General features: G+C 36.7%; 1 protein-coding gene across 2 annotated transcripts; it reads left to right on the top strand.

Moving 5' to 3' along the window:
- Positions 1 to 7,810: 7,810 nt before the first annotated feature.
- On the top strand, positions 7,811 to 17,501 carry LOC114265970 (uncharacterized). 2 transcript variants are annotated; one of them, XM_028206843.2, is made up of 7 exons: positions 7,811 to 8,208; positions 9,991 to 10,193; positions 15,163 to 15,303; positions 16,033 to 16,141; positions 16,263 to 16,324; positions 16,848 to 16,951; positions 17,182 to 17,501. In XM_028206843.2, the coding sequence occupies exons 2-7, from the start codon at positions 10,101 to 10,103 to the stop codon at positions 17,288 to 17,290; spliced, it is 618 nt and encodes a 205-aa protein (XP_028062644.1). In that variant the 5' UTR covers positions 7,811 to 8,208; positions 9,991 to 10,100; the 3' UTR covers positions 17,291 to 17,501. The 2 variants fall into 2 exon arrangements, with proteins under 2 accessions (XP_028062644.1, XP_028062647.1); XM_028206846.2 differs by having other exon boundaries at positions 8,033 to 8,208; positions 9,991 to 10,140.
- Positions 17,502 to 17,801: the final 300 nt, after the last annotated feature.

The raw sequence follows: 17,801 nt of genomic DNA, 5'->3' as shown, positions 1-17,801 counted from the left end.
GCCCCTTATATGTTATGTGCATTTCATTTGATATAAATTGCACACTTGGCTCCTTTGGCCATCATGCATTGGAATGCGTGATCGGTGGCCCGAGGGTCGAGAGCCATACTCCTTTGAGTTTTAAACATGATAAGGAGGGTGGTGGTGCAAACATTGCCTTGAAAATGCATTGCCATGCTCTGTCTGCCCTCTGTTGTAGCAAAAACAGGATTCTGCAGGAAGAAATGGTCAGCCGGCCATCTTCAGTGCCGGTCGGCTATGAATTGTTGGTCGAGATCCCTACAAATGGTCGATGACCACTATCCCTTGGCCGGTGGCCCTATGTCTTGGCCGGTGACCTCCCATAACACTCAGGGAGTGGTTCAGAAGCATCCTTGAGACTTTCAAAGTTTTCAGAGGTGCAGAGCAGTGTAAACAGAGGCAACATGACATGGCGATGGATTTCAGAGCAAAGTCGAGCATGCATGCATTCCTCCCTCTTCCCGAGGCTGCTTTACTGCTTTACAAGCTTAGTTAATTTGTTTAATTAGTTAGGTGGTTTTGTAATAATTAATTAGCTTTGTTAGTTAGTTAACTTATATTATTCTTTCGGACCCTATGCGAGAGGGTGAACTTTGTAATAAGTGTGCGTGTGTGTGATGCATGTCTTCCAACCCCACGTCTTTCTCCTTTTTATTTACCAGCTTATGATGGTTAGTTTTAGGGCATGTTTCAAATTAGCATACTTATGACAGCATGTTTGCATAACATTCATTTGTATTGCACGCACCAGGCTCGGCGCATCATACTAACTGCATCGTATTTCAATTCCAAGTTGAATACATGTTACCTGTAGCATCTCACATGCCATTCTTAGAATAGTCGAGCTTATTTTAGTTGCATTTTGCATGTGTTGCATTAGCCATCTTAACATGAACTAGGATCATGCATGATTCCTAACTAGTTTCTTGTTTTGGCTCGGAGTACTAGGTAAGATTTTATGCTTTAGCATCTTACATGAGTGTGAGTGTTGCCATGATAGCATGCTTACCATGAGGCTATGTGCTTATGTGATATAACTGCCTGAATGCCTGTGGGTGAAGGTTGGGTTGCTTGAGTTGGAATAATTTGTCGAAACTCGTGTTTTAGCCTACTTGCGAGTAGCAAAATTTAATCCATTTTCAAAATATACGGATATGTGATGCTTTGTTCCAACTTAGACAATCTAGTCTATATTTTGTATATTGTGCGCTTCACATAGTAATTCTAAGTTAATAACCGGAATAAGAACACATGTGTTTTCAAAAACAACAAGATATCATGCTTAGTAGTGGCCGATCTTTGATCGGGCGAGCTGGAGTGCTCATGAAATGACCTTCCCCAATCGTACCCAAGTTCCCGAGTTGAGGTAACTTTGGTGATGACGGACACGTGGCCTTAGGCACGAGTCAGGGTTTCCTAAATTCCCCCAAAATAAAATATTTAGATAGCGATTCTGTATCTGGCAAAGCAGTCCATGTTTGGCACTTCTTTCTTAAAAATCAGTTTTCCAAAACGATTTGCCGGATTTGGACTCTTTGGTGATTTATCAATCTCACATCGCACATTGTGAGATCAGATTAAGAACCGTGGCATTTGAGTCTGAACTGTAGTAAGCCCAATGAACAAAACAGGATTCCCTCCCGGGACGTTCGGGGACGTCTACAGACACAAGATGCGAAAAATCGAGGTTGGGTGCTTTGGTTCGTCGGGTATGCCATCGGTGAAGAAGACAAACAGTAGAGAGTAAGGGATGTGATGATATGTATGTATATAGCACTTGAAGGGGCGCCAAGATTTGAAAGTTTTTGAGGAATCGCACTTATCATCATGACAAAATCATATGTGTTCCTGAGAAGATATTGTGTCAGAATAATGGGGGACCGTGCTCCTTGAGGCATGTGATTCGCGCTTTGCTCCTTGAAGCATGAGGTTTGTACCGAGCTCCTTGAAGCATGATATTCATATCGTGCAGTTCTTCTAACCGGGCAAGATATCTAGCTTAGTTAGTTGTAGTAATCTACATCATACTGGAGTAGATTGGATTAAGGGGCAATTGAGAGAGAAGTTTTAACTGTGTAAAAGGGGCCGAGCTGTCGATATGATGGGCCGAGCTCGATCTATCGCTTTGTGGTTAGCCAGACCATATTTGAATCCACCAAATAGAGCTGACCGAGCTCCTCTTTCTCAGCCAAGGTATTCTTCTAATGGATTGAGCTGAGCTTACCGAACTGTAGTGGGCGAAGCAAAGTTGGGCTGTGGTAAATGGCAAGAGTAGAGCATCTGCATTTTGCAAAACTGAGCTGTTAGCTCGGTTAAGCTCTGAATGGAAACACGGCTCGGGACTTGCAGATGAAGGCTATGGACTTAATCGAATTACTGCTACCTCGGTCAAGAGCAGCTTGGTTGGGTATTACTCGTGCCTTAACGGTTGGTAAGGGACAAACAGTGATTTATCCAAGCTAGTGTTGTTTGTTAGATTGTCTACTTCTGATAAAGTGCATGTGCGTAAGGGAATAATAGAACAACATGCTCTTGCCCCAAGACAATGGAAATAATGCGCACTACATAGAGAAATGAGACGAGTTGTCTGTATAAAAGCCCTGGACTTCAGTGTGGAAGGTACGCAATCTAGAATACCCAAAAAATACTCTATCATTCTCCTATATTCTCTGAGGGTGCTAACTAGATCATCGGAGGGGTTTTCAAGCGAGACACCTGCCAGTTAGCTCACCTCTGTTGTGTTTGCAGCAGAAATGACGCCGTTAAAGTGAACAAAACATGAAGGCAAGGAGTACGAAAGTGAAGATTATTTACTCCCCATACAATATTTAAACAAAAATAATAGCAACACAATTTTTTAGTGAAAACACTGAAATTGAAACATTTAAACAAAGACATATACATAGAAATAGAAGAAAAAAAGATGCCTGATATAGAGTCATTGAGCCTCCATGCCTCATCAAAAAATAGCTAAATTTCACAAAGAAACAATCTCGATCAACCACAATACTGTGATTGAAACAAGAACTGTGATTGAAAACAAGATTGTTCCATGAAATACTTGAGAAGAACGTCGTGTTATACACCTTCAATACAATAAATTTGTGTACAAGTGTGATTTCACAGATCTATAGATCTAAGAGAGAACTAGCAATGGAAAGAGATGAGATCGAGGAGTAACTGCCTCCACAACCATTGCCACCACCACCACCACTGTCACTGCAGTCAAAGAGGAGATCGAGCCACCAGCTTTGCTATTAGAAAGAAAAGTTGAGGAAAAAGAGAGAGGGAGGGAGAGAGAGAAAGAGAGAGAAAGAGTGATGATGATGGAAAGAGAACACGCGATAGAGAGAGATGAGTAGTTGTGCGATGATCGCCATTGAAGACCAGTAAGAGGTTCGTCTGAGTTAAAGCTCGAGGCCTTCTTAGAGTAGATGAAGCTCCACATTTCCTCCAATGTCGGCACAGATCTCACCAAGAAGATTGGCCTCTTTTATTAACTCAACATCACTAGACTTGGAGATGGAAGATGAGAGAGAAGATGAAGACAGAGAGAAAGAGAGAGAGAGAGAGAGAGAGAGAGAGAGATGGGGGGAGATCGACGGAGGGGTTTAAAACCCTAGATCTAGGAAAGGAATAAATAGAGAGGGAAGAAAAAAGAGAACTTGGTAAGAGAGAGAGAGTGAGAGGATAAGAGAGAGACGATGGAAGAGAATGAGAGAATGGATTGTTTGGTTTTGGCAACAATATATATAGGGTAATTTGGTCATTTTGTATGAGCTTGTCAATTTGGATAAAATATTTGAGCGCCCGGACCTTTGGCCAAGGAAAATCCAAATTTGGATTTATCAACCGAGTGCCCTAAAATCAATTAATATTATATATATATATATATATATAATATTACTATACAAATTAGTATTATAAATTATGCAAGTACTTAATAATTGTTTAAAATTATGTTTTAATAGGTTGAAACTACTCAAGCTGCCAAACCGTGATTTCGTTATGGATAACAAAGTTGTCCATCTGTCATCTACAATTTAATTTGAATTTTATTCTCAAAGAGTATTATTATTCAGACCCAAAAAATGGACCTAACAATGTGTGAAGAAGATGATTAATTGATAATTAAATACCTTCTTGACACATCATTAGATCTAAAATTTAAATCTAAAAAATAAACTTGTATACCCTTTTCCATTTTGAAATCGTACCCAACCACATTGCAAACACCCTTTAGGATCTGTTTGTTTTGGGTTATAGGAGATGGGATTGGATTAGGATGGATGTGGGGTCTACTAATATTGTGTTTGTTTGCAAAATGGGAAAGTGGATTCACAATACGTTTGGGACTATAATAGGCCTCCATGGATGGAATTAGTAATCCACCATGAGAGATGGTGTTAGAAAAATAGTCCCTTAGGATTAGAGGGAGATATACTGCCACGACCCAAACCCGCCCCTAAAAGTTTGTTCCATGATCGGCCTATTCATTGGCCTCAAAACAAAATTTTACGAATACTTATTCCAAATACGGGGCCTGAAGCGGAAGCAAATATCAATATAAAGATAACGTCCATTGAGCTTGTGCATACATGATGACTTAAATAAATTTAAGCATTTAAATACACTTCCATATTTACATATACGATCACAGAATTTATATAGATCTCACACACACTTACATAGGACTCATTGAACCACATAATTCTCCAATACAAAATTAAAGCCTCAACGCAGAGGCGTAACCTGGCGGCTTGATAAAGAGATGGACCTCGATACAATTCTAGTGTTGGTCCCCCAATGGCTCACCTACATAAATGTACATAATAACGGAGTGAGCAAGACTCGGTGAATAATAGCAATGTAAGGAGGTTAGGTTAATAAGAATAGCCTTGGAGAATATAAATATACATATATCAAACCACACACAGGTCTTATCCATTACCATATTTCAAAACGGCCTCAAGCCCACATGTAATACAGAACGGCCTCGGGCCCATGTTTGATACAAAATGGCCTTAGGCCTACATGTAATACAGAACGGCCTCGGGCCCATGATTGATACAAAACGGCCTTAGGCCCAACATAATGACAGCTGTCCAGGGCAATGTAGGGAAAATGGAACATCGACATGTCTCCAACTCCCTTGGCGTTAGAGCCATTAATCATATATGATTCATATCATTATAGGGTAGATGGAACATCGGCATGTCTCCATCTCCCTCGACCTTAGGGCCATGAGTCATAAACAATTCACACCCACATGTAATGCAGAACGGCCTCGGGCCCACTTTTATTAATAAGAATAGAACAACCTTAGGTCCATATTGATGCCATCGTTCAATCATGTCCATTAATTCAATCAAAGCACAATATCATTAGTATATGTCATTCTCAAACAACGATTTATAAATCATAAGCACAAGAAGTAAGTAAAACATATCGTTACACTACTATTACTCACAGTGATGGGCTTCTGATAGTAATGGGACGATGTCCTTGTCTTGACCTACAAACACAATGTACAAAATATAATATGAGATTATAACCGATCCCTTACTTATTCTCTTTGATCAATTAGTTATGGTGGTTCTAAACTCATAGGTCTTCAATGGACCATAATTCATATCAAGGAAAAATAGGAAGAAATGGAAGGGAATTGGGTTAGGTGAGAAAATAACATGAAATGGTTGGACAGAAAGTGAACAATCTTCACTAATTTGGGCATATCTATTTGTGTTCTAAGCATTTGGGAGTGAGACCACCACCAATGGAAACTAGACTTTCGAGGCTTGAGTTTAGGCTCAAGAATCACTTAAAACGGAGTCTGGATGTAAGAGATATGCTTATTTGACGCTGGCTGAAACAGGGTTGTCCAGCACGTACGGGAAACTTGGCCGCACGTGCGTGAATTGGGCCACACGTGCGGGACCACATGCTTTTTTAGCAAAATCTGGAAATGGACTGCCGCACGTGCGGGAAGCCCTGCCGCACGTGCGGCTCTGGGTCAATTTTGCTGTCCGAAAAAGTTTGTTGGCTCTAACACTTGTTTTTCCACTTTTTAAGCTAGATTTCAACTCTAATCACCCCAAAACATGTAAAATTACACCACAATATGATAAACTAACATCAATCAAGTGTAATTCCATTTCAAACAAATCAATCTTTGCCTCAATGTTCAAGATCAAAGCTTTATCTTTCATAATCTTAAAAGTTCTCAAACCCACAATTACACTTGATTCTTGCTTGATCTTATTCTTTGGACAATCTAAGGTTCATTTCATATGATATTCATAAAGTTGAGCTCCAATCATAAACAAAATCATAGAACTCAAATTCTAACTCCTTAATTTTAGTTCAATTAAATACATACATAAAACCCTCATCCAAATGGGTTCAAATTTTCCAATATCATAATGATTTCATGAAATTGATACATTAAACATAAGGATTCAAGATAGACCTTCATACCTTGGTTCAATCCTTGCCCTTTTCATAGCTCTCTTCAATTTCTCCAAGCTTCCATGGTTGATCTTCTTTCTCTTTCTTCAATTTCTTCAATTGTCTTCAAACCCCCATGAATGTTGAGCTCTCTCTCTCTCCTAGAGAAGCTTTGTCTCTCTTCCTCTCTTACAGTCCTCTCGCTCTCTCTTAGATATTTTTGGCTCAAAGATGATGAGTTCACTCATATATCACATATATATAACCATATATAACCTTATCACAATTAGGGAGGGCCAAACACACCCTTACAAATCGTACGAAATCAAATTTCAATTAAACTTTCTAGATGACTTTAAAAATTACGCTGATCATAATTATGTATTCTGTTCTGGTTTCTGAAGCCTCTAAGGCCTTCAATTTGCAGTGCAAAGTTAACCACCCAAACACACCTTAGCAAATCAGACAAAATAAATTTTCAATTAATTTTCCCAAATAGCTCTAAAAATTCCCATTAACATATCTACGTACTCAATTCTGATTTCTGAACCCATAAAGATCGTTAATTCCAGTTTTAAAGTTGTATCTCAACAGATAATGCTTCAATTCAAAAGATATAATCACATTAACCCATAGGTAAATAAAGATAATTCCTTATACACGTTTTGGGGTCGTTACATATACTATTTTGCCCTCTATTATCCTACTTAATTTACTTACTCTACTTCTTTTCTCTATCATTTTTTTAATTATTCCACCATTTTGCCCTCCATCATTATTTATATCAAAATAATTTAATATAAAAATATAATAGTATAATATTTATACCAAAAATAAAATATATTAAAAAATAAAATTGTACCAAAAACTATATATTTATGAAATATAATTTTTGATATTAAAATATAATTTTAATATTTATAAAATATATTTTAAATATGAAAATATGTAATGCATTTATTAGTTGGTATAAGTCCAAATTTGATTGTAATGCAACAAAGATATTTGTGAAATTTAGTTGATACATGTTTAATTCCACTCATATCTCTCAAAACAACCATGAACTATTGTTAGTCCATTTGTTATCAAACAAACTCGATTTTTCTTAGTGCCCTCACCAACAATCCCACTCAACCTACCTTTAAAAATAAACAGGCTTTTTTTTATTATAAGAAAACCCTCACATCCTTCTGCAAATTTAAAATAGTGCTCGTGTCGAGATTATTAAAGTATTTTACTATCCGTTTCAGATGAGAAATTATAATTTAAAAATTTATTCTAGCCCTCAATACAAATCTCATTTACAAATCTCATTTAAATCATAACTCGCACAATAAAAAAAAGTCCAAACAATTTCTTGAGACTCCCAAGCCAACTGCGCTACCGCCCAGGGTACGAACGGACCTTAATTCCCTTGTAAGGTCAGCAGCCCAGATAGATCGGAGTGGGGAAGCGGCAACCTTTGGGGGGTGGGGTGGGGTGGGTATGAGAGGAATTTAATGGAGTCCGGAGGGTAAAATGGGAAATTTCAGCGTCAAAATGGAGAATGAATGGAGAGAGAAATAGGAAGAAATTTGAGAGATTTAACAAAACTAAGCAGAAAAGTTTGGGAAGTGTTGAGAGAGAGAGAGAGAGAGGAGAAGGCAGAGCAAAGAAAGAAGGGTAACTACAGTGACAGGAGGGCGGAGAAGCTCTGCGATTTACCAATTCACCCAATATCACTTTTTGCACCTTCTTCTGGTACCATTTTTTTTTTCTTTTTTTATTATTATTAAAATTAAAATAAACAATTGGCATGTAATTGAATTTCTTGCTTCAATCTCTTCACCCTCTTCCTCTTTCGTCATTCTTTCCTGATCTGTATCTTTCAATCATTCCTTGCCACTGCCCAATCCTCAAATACATCTTAGGACCATTTTCCATGTACCCTTGGCTGAGATCTCCATTCTTTGATTGTGTGTTGTTTATTGGATTGGTACTTTAATGGGTTGTTAATGAAAGTATCAAACTGTTATTTGGTTGATCCCCCATGTTCATGCTATATGTATTTGACTTTATCATTTTGAATTATTTTTTTATTTATTTTAATTAATTGAATTATTGAAAAGGACATTTATAGTGTGGTAACTTTGATTTAGATACGATGTGGTTGGTTAAGACAACACTACATTTGTTGTTGTGATTATGCCATTAGTTCTTGCTTCCCTCTATGTTAATATCTGATGATCCTCGTGAACTAGTGCCGAATTCTTTCCTGTGTGTTAACAACTTCATACTCTTTGATTATTGAAAATTGGCTTTCCATGTTTAAAGGAACAAATAATTATGTATATACCAATCATCACTAGTAAATTTAGTTCATCAATAATGCTCTGCAGAATGAAGTGTCTCTCAATGTGTCAACTATTTGTTTATAGTTTTTGATCAGACTTGAAAACTAGAACTTGAGAGCCACGCACATCATGAATGTTTATTAGTATTGAATTGTGATGTTAGAGTGAATCTTGTGACCTAAGTAGCACAGATACAGGCACACAACCCAATACAACAAAGACACGACACAAGACACGCTGACACAGAAACAACGTTTTTCATAAAACACAGGACATGATACATTTGGGACACATTAAAATTTTATTTTATTTTTATAAATTTATATGGGTTGGTTTGGGAAGTGGGTTGGCTTTTTGGCTTTTTTAGCTATTTTAGCCTGGGCTAAAAAGCTTGGTTTGGGAAGGATTTTTTGACTTTTTGACTTTTTTTGTGAGAGAAGAGTGTAATGATTATGGGTTGGATGTAATATTTTGTTTTTTGTGGCTAAAATAGCCTATTTTGTCTTTTGTGGCTAAAATAACCAAAAAAGCCTACTTTAGCTCTTCCCAAACGGTGCCATTGAATAGTTTTTTCAAAGGTAATGAAAATAATAAATATATATATATATATATATGTATATTACATTAATTAAAATTAAAAAGTCAAGATTTCATAATTTAAATATCAATATATCATTAATGTAGCAATTGTATTATAAAGAATACAAAACAATTGTAGAACACTGAAATACACACTATGTATTTATCTTTAAAAATGTTTCAAAACATATTTTGACTGCACAAATTGCATTATGAAAATTGCAAAACATTGTTGTTATGAAAAGATTCATCACATGGGTCGTATTCTTAGGGTTCAAGAAGTGTCGTCAAAGTGTTCGAGAAATGTTTGTAAGGTATCCGATATTATGAATTTAAATTTCTAATTAAGAAACATTAAAGAATTGTCGGACACGCTTTTAGAAGTATCGTGTCTAATACGATTGTCCAACAAGGCACCTCATCCATGAATGTGTCCGTGTTTCTTAGCTTGTGACCATATTGTACAATTTGAAATTTTAAGAGGTGTTCAAACCATGATCCAGTAGAGAGAAAGGTTGGAAATTTTTTATTTAACCTGGGCTTTTCTTTCCTCAGATAGTCGTATCGTATCCATGTCTGAAACATTGATTGTTTAATCCTTTTGTTTCAGAATGTTGAAATGATAAGCATGTGGGATATCTAGTCAGACAATATGAAGTTTGTTTCTTCTTCCTGTTGAAGGTTGCAGAGAAAAGATCATAGCAGATAAATCAGACAGAGATGTTTTCATTGTTTTATGGACTGTGGAAGTATATATTCAGTAAGACAGAGTTTCATGTTCTTATTCTTGGAATTGACAAGGCTGGGAAAACAGTAATATGTTTACTCTTCTTTTGAATTATTTCATTTTCTATTGGTAGTTTATGAAATGCTATCCTAAGCTATATTAAGCACGGAGATTCAAATTTAGTTGATTTCCTGGTTTTTAATCTATGTCTATGTTCATCTATCTCCTTTTGTCTAGTATTAGGAATGTTTATTTTATCATTGATTCCAAACAGCGGTGATAAAACATCTGTTTAACCATCTATTGGTCCTCTGACATAACCAACAGAAGGGATAGTCCATACATTTTAGTCTTCACTCTTCATCTATTCTCGTGATTATTAATTATTCTAATTCAGTACTTTTTTATTTACATAAGAACAAATTTCATGCATTATTTACGCATGAGAAATTTTGACAGGAGAGAGTTGTGCTTGTGCAGAACTTAGAACTTACCAGTTGCACTCTAGTCACCCATACTTTACTCCCTTTGGCAATTATACCTAAATGTGTTGTGCCTCTGCTTCACTGAAAAGTTTAAGACAATATTCTACCTCCCAATTAGTTTAGGCTAGTCAATGGATAGCTCACTTTCTGATTTTTACTGAGCTTAACTTCCTTCTTGTGTGTGATGGTAACTGTTGTTATTTTAGTGGCATATATTCCTTTTGCGACAATAGTTTGTGACATGAGAGTTACATGGCACCCCAATTAGGGCATTTCAATTACAATGAACCTGGTGGTGCAGGTGAAATCCATGAAGGTGGAAAAATCTTATATCAAGTTAGGTGAAAGGAAGATACTTATGCTCTATTTGGTTCATTGGAATGGATTCTTACTCCTCATGGAATGATCATTTCCTTACCCTGGTGAATGATGATTTCATTTACAATGCATTTTTCATTATTTTTTAAGTCAACCAAACATAGGAATGGACATTTTGATGGAATGGTCATTCCTTCCCACTTCATTCCACTGAACGAAACACTACCTTAAGAGTTACTTGACCAAGGGTGAAAGAACTAATTATGTTCTCAATTTTGGTTTAATTCTGCATGTGCAAGACAAAGGCATTATCTGGTGAACACTACTTGGAGTTACTTGACCAAGTTTGTTGATACGTGGAGATAGAAAAGTTTGATCTATGAACCTTTATGTTAAAATTCCTAATGGAGATTGCATGATCAAACTTTTCTATCTCCACGTATCAACAAACTTGGTCAAGTAACTCCCAAGTTGTGTTCAACAGATAATGCCTTTGTCTTGCACGTGTAGAATTAAACCAAAATTGAGAACATAATTAGTTCTTTCACCCTTGGTCAAGTAACTCTTAAGGTAGTGTTTGGTTCAGTGGAATGAAGTGGGAAGGAATGACCATTCCATCAAAATGTCCATTCCCATGTTTGGTTGACTTAAAAAATAATGAAAATGCATTGTAAATGAAATCATGGATGGGAGGATTTTAAGTTTATGCGAAGGTTGAGAGGAGTCTAGGAAAATCTTAAAGTTTGGAAACGTGAAGTTTTTGGGGATATGAGATAAAAGCAGAATTAGTTCAGGAGATTGGGGAGTTAGACGTGAAGGAGGTCGGGGAGGGTTTATCTCAAACGTTAAGGTATAGGAGATCAATGCTTAGAATGAAGTTGGAGGAGATCATTTTTAGGGAGCAAATTTTTTGGGGTCAAAGAGAGCCAAGTTGAAATGGGCTAGAGAAGGTGATACCAATTCTAGATTTTATCATAGAGTTGCGTCGGGGAAGCGGAAGAAGAGTTTTATTAAAAATTTGGAACTGGCTCCAAGTGAAGTGGTGTGTAAGGAGGCGCTTATTGTCAAGAAAATTTTTAATTTTTATTCAAATCTATATTCTGATGGGGGTGTGGATCGTCCAAGGATTGAGGGCATTAATTGGGTTCCAGTGGATGTAGCGACTGCTAGTTGGCTGGAAAGACCCTTTGAAGAAGATGAGGTGAGACAGGCTGTATTTGAGTGCGACAGAGATAAGGCTCCAGGCCCAGATGGTTTTTCAATGGCAGTATTTCAGGATTGTTGGAAAATTGTAAAAAGGGATTTAATGAGGGTATTTTCTGAGTTCTTTGAGAGCGGACAGGTTAATTTGTGCACCAATACATCCTTCATTTGTCTAATTCCCAAGAAGGAGAAGTCGATCAAGATTGGGGATTTTAGACCCATTAGCTTGATCACATCTCTTTATAAGATTTTAGCTAAAGTGCTTTCTAGGAGAATTAGAGTTGTCATAGGGGAAATTATTTCTTCGGCGCAACGTGCGTTCGTGCAGGGTCGGCAGATTTTGGATGTAGTCTTAGTGGCTAATGAGGTTGTGGAGAAGTATAGGGGTCTACGTAAGGAGGGTATTGTATTTAAGGTAGATTTTGAGAAGGCATATGACCATATTGATTGGGGTTTGTGGATTTTGTTTTGGAAAGGAAGGGGTTTGGCGTTAGATGGAGGAAGTGGATTTGGGGGTGCTTGTCGTCATGCAATACGGCAATCATTGTGAATGGCAAGGCGGGAGATTTTTTCCAAGCATCCAAGGGTCTAAGACAGGGTGATCTTTTATCACCATTTTTGTTTACTTTAGTTGTTGATGTGTTGGGTAGGATTATTGATTTAGCTAAGGATAAGGGTGTCATTGAGGGGTTTGTGGTGGGAAGGGATAGGATAGGTGTTACTCATTTACAATTTGCGGATAATACTATTTTCTTCTCATCTAAGGAGGAAAGTAAGGTGGGGAGTTTGTTAAAGATTTTGAGAATTTTTGAAATAGTGTCGGGCTTCAAGGTCAATCTTAGCAAAAGCTGTGTTGTGGGTATTAATTTGGACGATAGTCATGTGCAGAGGGTGACGGCTATGCTGGGATGTCCAATTGATTCCTTTCCTCTCAAATATTTGGGGCTTCCGTTGGGAGGAGATCCTAGATTGGTGTCTTTTTGGGTACCCGTTCTTGTCAAAATCAGGAAAAGATTGGAGGGATGGAAGTGAGCTTTATTGTCTAAGGGAGGGAGGTACACATTGGTACAATCTGTATTAGGATCTATTCCTATTTATTTCCTGTCCCTTTTCAAAATTCCGGTTAGCATTGCAAGAAAGATTGAGAAACTGATGAGGGATTTTCTCTGGGAAGGGTGTGAGAAGGGTAAAGGAATTCATTTGGTTAGGTGGGAGACTGTTTCTCTTTCTAGGGCAAAAGGTGGCTTGGCTATAGGAAACATCGTTAGGAATATTGCTTTATTGGGCAAGTAGTTGTGGAGATTTCCTCTTGAAAGTGAGTCATTATAGTGTTCAGTTATTAAAAGCAAGTATGGTGTTCAATCCAATGGTAGGGATTCTAATGTGGTTAATAGAGGCAATTGTCGTTCACTGTGGAAATCTATTTCTCATTTGTATTCTCTTGTGTCTAATTTTTTTTCATTCAGAGTGGAGAATGGGGAGAACGTTCGGTTTTGGGAGGATGTTTGGTTAGGGGATATTTCGTTTTCTAGATCTTATCCCCTTCTTTACAAGTTGGTTCGTTCTCCAAATGTGTCTATAGCGTCAGTGGCTTGCTCGTCTATGGCACCCATCTCCTGGAATTTTGATCTCATTAGAAACTTGAATGATAGAGAGGCGAGGGAGTGGCTTCTGTATTATGGCAGCATCTTTTTCAGGTTATGTGATGTACAGTGGGTTGCTCCACGGGAGTGTATGCATATGATTCTTATTCGGTGTGACGGGTTTGGGAGTACCAAGAAAGCCAAAACAATGTGGATAGGCATTGTTTTTGCTATTTTCTGGGTTATATGGTTGGAGAGAAATCTTCGAATTTTTCAAGGCAAGGAAGTAAGCGTAGAGGCGTTGTGGGATAGGGCGGAATATTTGGCCTCATTTTGGGCATTTGTGTCTCCTCCTTTTAAAGGAGTCCCTTTGTTTTTGATCTCTAGGGATTGAGCTGCTGTTTGCCATCCTTCCGGTTTCGAGTTTTGTGATGTTGTTTTGCTTTTTCTTCTTCCTTTCTTTGTATAAGGACTTCTTGTCCTCTTTCTATTTCTCGTTTTAATAAAATGTGTGACTAAGAACAATTTACTAATCTTATTATTGACTAAAACCATGTCAAGACAAACCAGAGTCTGTAAGTACTTGTTGGTATGTTATTTAGCACTCTGACCACATTATGAAATCATGATTAGTATATAAGTGGTGTGAAATAACTGAATGGAGTAGTAGATACAGTAGGTAGAAATCTTACCCATAATGCATATTGACCCATACACTAGGGTAAATTCATAAAAGTTTATTCTGAACATGCCTTGAAATTTTATTTTTTCTCTTTCACTTTGTTGTAATTCTTTTTATTTTTGCTTATTAATTTCTTTTGTTGCCAATAAAAAAAAATGCCTTGAAACTTTTTCATTACTCTTGCATGGCTGCATCATTAATTTTGGAAGGTTGAATTTGATGTTTGTCCAATACAAGCTGTTGCAATCCTAGATAGGTTTCTTTGCCATTAAATACCACATGTAAGGTTATACAAGTAAACTTCTATGTAAGCAGTGTTTGCATTTCAGCATTAGAAAACTCAAACTGCTTGTGGACAGATTTGACCCAATTTGTTAAGAAGCTTGTCTAGGTTCAATGACCAATCAATGAAGCAAGCTCAAGTTTCAGTTTCTAATGCTTAAGAACAAAAAAGCTAAGAACAATTTTGAGGTTTGATCAATTAGCTCATCAGCCGTTAGTGATAAAACTAGTGATGCAGCACATGTGAAGATGAAAGGAGCAAATTTGGAATTTTAATTGTGCATGTTTTGAGCATTATTTAACTTAATTTACAATTATTTGAGTCTTTTAATAAATAGGGCTTAGTTATAGATAATTTGGGAATTTTGTAGTTTGTTGGACATGGGTTGTAGGGGTCACCCGTGAGTCATATTATGTGTGAAATTGTATTATTGGATCTTCTATGGGGTCTTCAATAATAGTTCTTCATTTCCACTAATTTTTTCTCTCTCTAAAATTATAGACTTTACTGGAGAAGTTGAAAGCACAATACTCAAACTTGGAAGGCCTGCCTCCTGATAGAATTGTGCCAACTGTGGGGCTAAACATTGGGCGTGTTGAAGTGTCAAATACAAAACTAGTGTTCTGGGACCTGGGAGGTCAGGTTTGTGAAATTCTTCTGCAACTGATGATTTAATTTGTTAGTTGTTAGTGACAAAGGTACGTACCTTACTATTACTTGGATTAGTTCCAAATGTGGTTTTCTATCTTTATAACAGCTCTAAGAACCATTTTCTGAGCTGCTCATTTTTTATGTCACTTCTGCAATAACTTTTTAGTTGAAAGCAATGTTTTAATATTCAACCCAACGGTTAAGGTTTCAACCTATAAACAATACTAACATGTCATAACAATTACAAAAGAAAGAGGTTATATAAACACCATTATAAACTAATTTCTCAGTGTAGAGGTTCTTTTTTCACTAACTCTGGTGGTGACTGAAAATTTAGTTGTTAACAAGTATTGAAATCTAATCTACAGTAGTTTTCATGTTGCTAATTCAAACATTTCTTTAGCACGAACTACAGTAAATGTCATATGAGTCGTATCATGTGTGTGAACTGACGTCTTGACATACTTGCAATTGTGTCTAGTTTATTTTTTATTTTTTTTAAAGCTTATTTACCGGAAAATGTTAAACTTTTGCATTCCAAAAAAAAAAAGACGAGATGAGAATGTAGCTAGACTTCAGCTGTTTAAAAAACTGGGCAGAACACTCCGGTATCAAGTACAAGCTGGCTCATCTGTCATGTTTGATATCTTTTGAAGCGTTCTTTTGATTTATTTATTTTAGTTATTTTGGATTATTAATGCAAGATCTTTATTCTGTCAGCCTGGTCTTCGCTCGATCTGGGAGAAATATTATGAAGAGGCACATGCTGTAATATATGTAGTTGACGCTGCTTGCCCATCACGTTTTGAAGATTCAAAATCTGCACTTGGTATCTATTCAACAATTCTAGTTCATAGAAGCTTTGCTATGATACTACTAACATTATCACAAGTGGAGAGTTTTAATTTCATAATGTAATGCTGCCCTAATACTTTCAATTTGGTTATCAGAAAAGGTTCTTCGGCATGAGGATCTGCAAGGAGCCCCTCTTTTGATATTAGCAAACAAGCAGGTGAGCAAGCTGTTGCTTCTTGCCAGGTCTTTTATGGCCTAATAGTAAACAAAGGTTCTCTGAGCCTTGTTGTCCGTGGCTCTAGTCCCCTTGTAATTCCTGACCAAAAAGCAGTATGTTTGCCACTTTGAATCAGCAAAGAGGATTGAATCATATTTAAAGAAAATACTTAAAACCTGGATCCCGTACTCCAAAAATCTAGTCTCAAGGGAAAATCGTTATCGGTTATTTTCTTCCGAGAGGATATTAACATTGAAAATTGTATAGTCCTTTTGACAAATATATCATATTTGTCAGATTTCTCTCATCCCTGTTTGACCATGTGATAGGACTTATAGAGCCAGTCTGGTTCTCTGGATATTGAAGAAAATGATTTTATTGAAAAGTAATTTCAGACTCATAAGAATTTTGTATTCTTTGCTTTCATCCTTTTTTAATACCAAACTGAGTTTTATAATTTTCTCACAACTCTTTGCATTCAAATGTTAATAGTGAGCTTATTGATATATCATTTTGATGCCAGGATCTTGCTGAAGCTGTATCAGCTGAAGAGCTTGATCGATATCTAGATCTCAAGAAATTAGATGAAAGGGCTTACACACTTCAAGCTGTTTCGGCTTATGATGGGTGAGAATTCGTAGCTTATCAATTTCAATGTCAATCACCTGCAAATAAATTGGCATGTCCATTCAACAAATAAAATGATGGTACATGAGAAGAATTTGGAATCATAGAACCATACCGGATGGACGTGATCCTTGTGGGATTCCTAGTTTTCTTCTTTTTCTCCACCTTAAAATGGAGTCCAAGTGTATAAAGGTAAAAATTGAAAACCAGGGTTTGGAATTTCATTGCAGGATGGGAATTAAAGAAAGTGTGGACTGGCTTGTAGACATTATGGAGAGAAGTAAGAGAACAGAAATGCTGAGAATCCGTGCTGGCGTAACAAACCCAGGATCTGCTTAGAAGAGATTATATGAATACACATTTTGTTTTTTGTTTTTTACCCAAGCTTTTGTAACTTCTGTAAGTAAATCATGGTTCAACTTGGATCCTACATGATTGGAACTTGATCAATTGGTTACACTTTAAGCATTGTAGTGCTTTCTTATTGGAAAATTTGTATGATTTGGAGTAATACTTTTGATTCCTTAATGACAATCAAATTTTGAGTTAATGCATTTGAGTGAACGAAGAGAGGTCCTTGTGTTTGTATTGATTGCATGGTAAAACTGTGTCTGCTCAATTTTCTTTCAATGGCCTCTTTCAAAAGGAAGAAGAGGAGAAGAAAAATAGGAGAAACAAAAAAAAAAAAAAGTAAAAAAGATGGAGAAAAGAAGGAAAGAGGTCCTTGATCAAATATGTAGTCAACAAGAGCTACCCTAACATACGGGCCAATAAAATGAATTGAACTATTTGAGACTTAATAAAAATTGGACAAATTACTCTTAAGTCTTCTCATAAAAACGTGTGCTCC

Source organism: Camellia sinensis, chromosome 1 (assembly GCF_055761805.1).
Source record: "Camellia sinensis isolate YWXY chromosome 1, ASM5576180v1, whole genome shotgun sequence".
Classification (NCBI taxonomy): domain Eukaryota; kingdom Viridiplantae; phylum Streptophyta; class Magnoliopsida; order Ericales; family Theaceae; genus Camellia; species Camellia sinensis.
This window is presented reverse-complemented; position numbering and strand designations above follow the sequence as displayed.